Genomic DNA, 2,637 nt, shown 5'->3' on the forward strand with positions numbered 1-2,637 from the left:
ATCATTTAAGGTTTTTGCATTGTCTTCAAATGTGTCAGGTGTGGAGTGGAGCAGGGTTTGCATTTATAGTAAGAATGAGCAGATTACTTCTATAGTCCAAGAGTGCTCAGAAGAACCACGGGGTTCCAGGTTCTCATGTGTTTCACCTATATCTCAAGATCCCACTGCTTCCCTGTGAAAGGCCTGACTTTGGCATAGGTGACTTACCTAAGCTGAGAATTCAGCCTCTCTAAAATTCTACAGCTCTTACAGTTAAGGCTTGTGCCTGGTCTTCAGTTCTCCCTGCCCTCTAATTAAAGGAGATGAGAATCTCTTTAAATTCCACCAAGGAAGCCCTCTAATTATTATACTTTGCTCTAACTTTATGATTGATTGCCCTGAACCTGTCATTTTCTCTCACCAAAGCATCAGTGGCCTCCAGCAATAGTCACCCATTTTCTCAGTCCTCATTATTACTATTTCCTGGGAAGACCAAGGAGATATTACTCATGTCAGTGCCTCCCTCCCCCTTTATCCTATCCTAGTTCTCTTCACATGTTTTAGCAATTGCTCTGCTACTGAACACCAGGGATCATCAGGACATGTTACTTACTGCGGTTCTCGTTGCCAGCTGAACAATAAATGGGCCACCTCCAGAACTGCATCTTAGAATCTACTTTTAGGTGAACTGTATGGAACCAACTGTCCCAGGTCAGCTGCCATGGAAACAGAGGCTAAGACTGGATTTCGGTGTATGTAATTTATTAAGGAAGTGTTCTTTAGGAAAACTCTTTAAGAAAATGAAGAAAAGATAGAGAACAGAAAAAGAGTAAGATGAGGTCCCAGGTAAAACAAATCTTGACTTGTTCCACGGGGGAGCTCAAAAGTACAAACTGCAGACAAAATTGTCCTTTGGCTAGAGCTGCCTCAGGGGTGAAGATGGGGGATGAGGGGGGTATGTAAAAAGGTAATTCTCCAGTGAGCTGTTAGAAGCCACACACACAGCAACCAGGTAAAGGGGATCCCAGAGGGGCGCCTGCAGCATCTTCTGCAATTGTGAGAGTATTTTTTTAAATGTTTGAAAAACATTACATATAGATGAGTTTACATGTACCGCTGTCTACTGAAACCTAATCTGGCGGTATAGTTTTTTATTCACATTTCTGTCTCCAATGCAAGATTCTAAGCTCCTTTGTGACAAGGACTCTGTCCTATTCATCTATGTATTCCTAATTCAGAGGCTGGCATCAAATTGTTACTAAATAAACATTCATCAAATGAAGAGCAATTTGGGGTAGATCACAGAGCAATTTGAACTCCAGGCTAAGTAATTTGGATGTAATTCTGTTGGCAGTTAGAAAGAGTTTGAAATGTTTGTTGGCAGTGGTGTGTAATATGTATTGGACAAGGGAGAGAATGGAGAGAACGTCCAAGAGGCTGTTGCAGCAATACAGGCAAAAGTAACAAGAGGCAGAATTCCGGTGGAGGCCATAAGTGTGGAGAGGCAGATGCAAAAGCCATTTAAGAAAATTATCTGCAGGATCCAGATGGCCCAGGCTGACATCCAGTACAGAGCCCATCGAGGATGCTAATTAATCAAGTGCGTTGTTTTGTACATATCCCGCCCCCAAGCAGATAGAAGACAAGTTCTCACGTTTGCATGGAAGAAATAGCTAAATAATAAATCCATGTGGGTTTTTTCATTGTCATCATGCACATTTAGGTAAAATCCGTGTAGTAGGCATGGGAATCTTTTCTTTCCCTTCATATTTTGACCAGAATCCTACAGTCATATCTGAGAAAACCCAAGGTCATCAATGTGGAATTTGCTCAGTTCATTTGCACGTGGATACTTAAAATTAAGGTGGTATCCAGTGACATTGCTTTCAAATCAATCATTCTATACAGTAATATATGTTCCAAAGCTGCAGACTGAGCACATTATTCTCAGCTGTACTCTGGACTGTATCCTGGGTGGAGTAATTTATCGGTGACTCATATGGATCTTATACACATCAGGAAATATGTGGGTTTTTTTTTTTCTTTTTTCTCTGAATTCTTCCAGGCCTTGACTTTAGGCAAAGCTATGTACCTTTCTCTCTGACTTTTGGCCAGGTTCCTGCTCCTCATGTTGTTCTCCGAGATCCTGGGATGCCTGTTACATGGACTGGACGTGGATTAGCCAGAGTTCTCACTGGGGCTGGCTTAAGATTTGCTGTCAACAACATTCCCTTTCCCATGGACTTCACCATGGCCATTCGCTATGAAGCTCAGGTACCCTTTAAGTCAAATGTCTTTGGTGGTGAAAAGCTGAAATGCATTCTTGAACCAAGTTTCCATTCCAGTCTTACAACATAGGTTTATCATAAAATGAATTGCAGAAAGTAGAACATCTGGAAAGCATTACATGCAAAAAGGTTTCCTAAAGATATTAAAGCAACACAGTGAGCCATATGCACGCATGCTTTATTCCAGAGAGAAAAGCTAAAGTTGAAGTTATATATTTAAAGCATTAGGTCTAAGGAAGCGGTGATGGAATGTTTGTATAAGAATAATAAATAACTCAAATAACACAAATTCCACTCTCCTGGGACTTTTTTTCTAAAAATTTAATCAGCTAACATGTGCAGAGATTCAGACTCAAGGGATGCAAAAGAG

The 2,637-nt window shown here is 40.9% G+C and overlaps 1 protein-coding gene across 1 annotated transcript in view; it reads left to right on the top strand.

Annotated features, from left to right (window-relative positions):
• The window catches only part of LAMB4 (laminin subunit beta 4), a 98,089-nt gene that overhangs the window by 47,617 nt on the left and 47,835 nt on the right, over nt 1-2,637 (top strand). Inside the window, exon 15 of the mRNA XM_023537988.1 lies at nt 2,095-2,253. Within this exon, the coding sequence (XP_023393756.1) occupies nt 2,095-2,253 (159 nt within the window). The remainder of the gene's footprint in view (nt 1-2,094; nt 2,254-2,637) is intronic.

The sequence above is a fragment of the Pteropus vampyrus genome, unplaced genomic scaffold (genome assembly GCF_000151845.1).
Source record: "Pteropus vampyrus isolate Shadow unplaced genomic scaffold, Pvam_2.0 Scaffold208, whole genome shotgun sequence".
Taxonomy (NCBI): domain Eukaryota; kingdom Metazoa; phylum Chordata; class Mammalia; order Chiroptera; family Pteropodidae; genus Pteropus; species Pteropus vampyrus.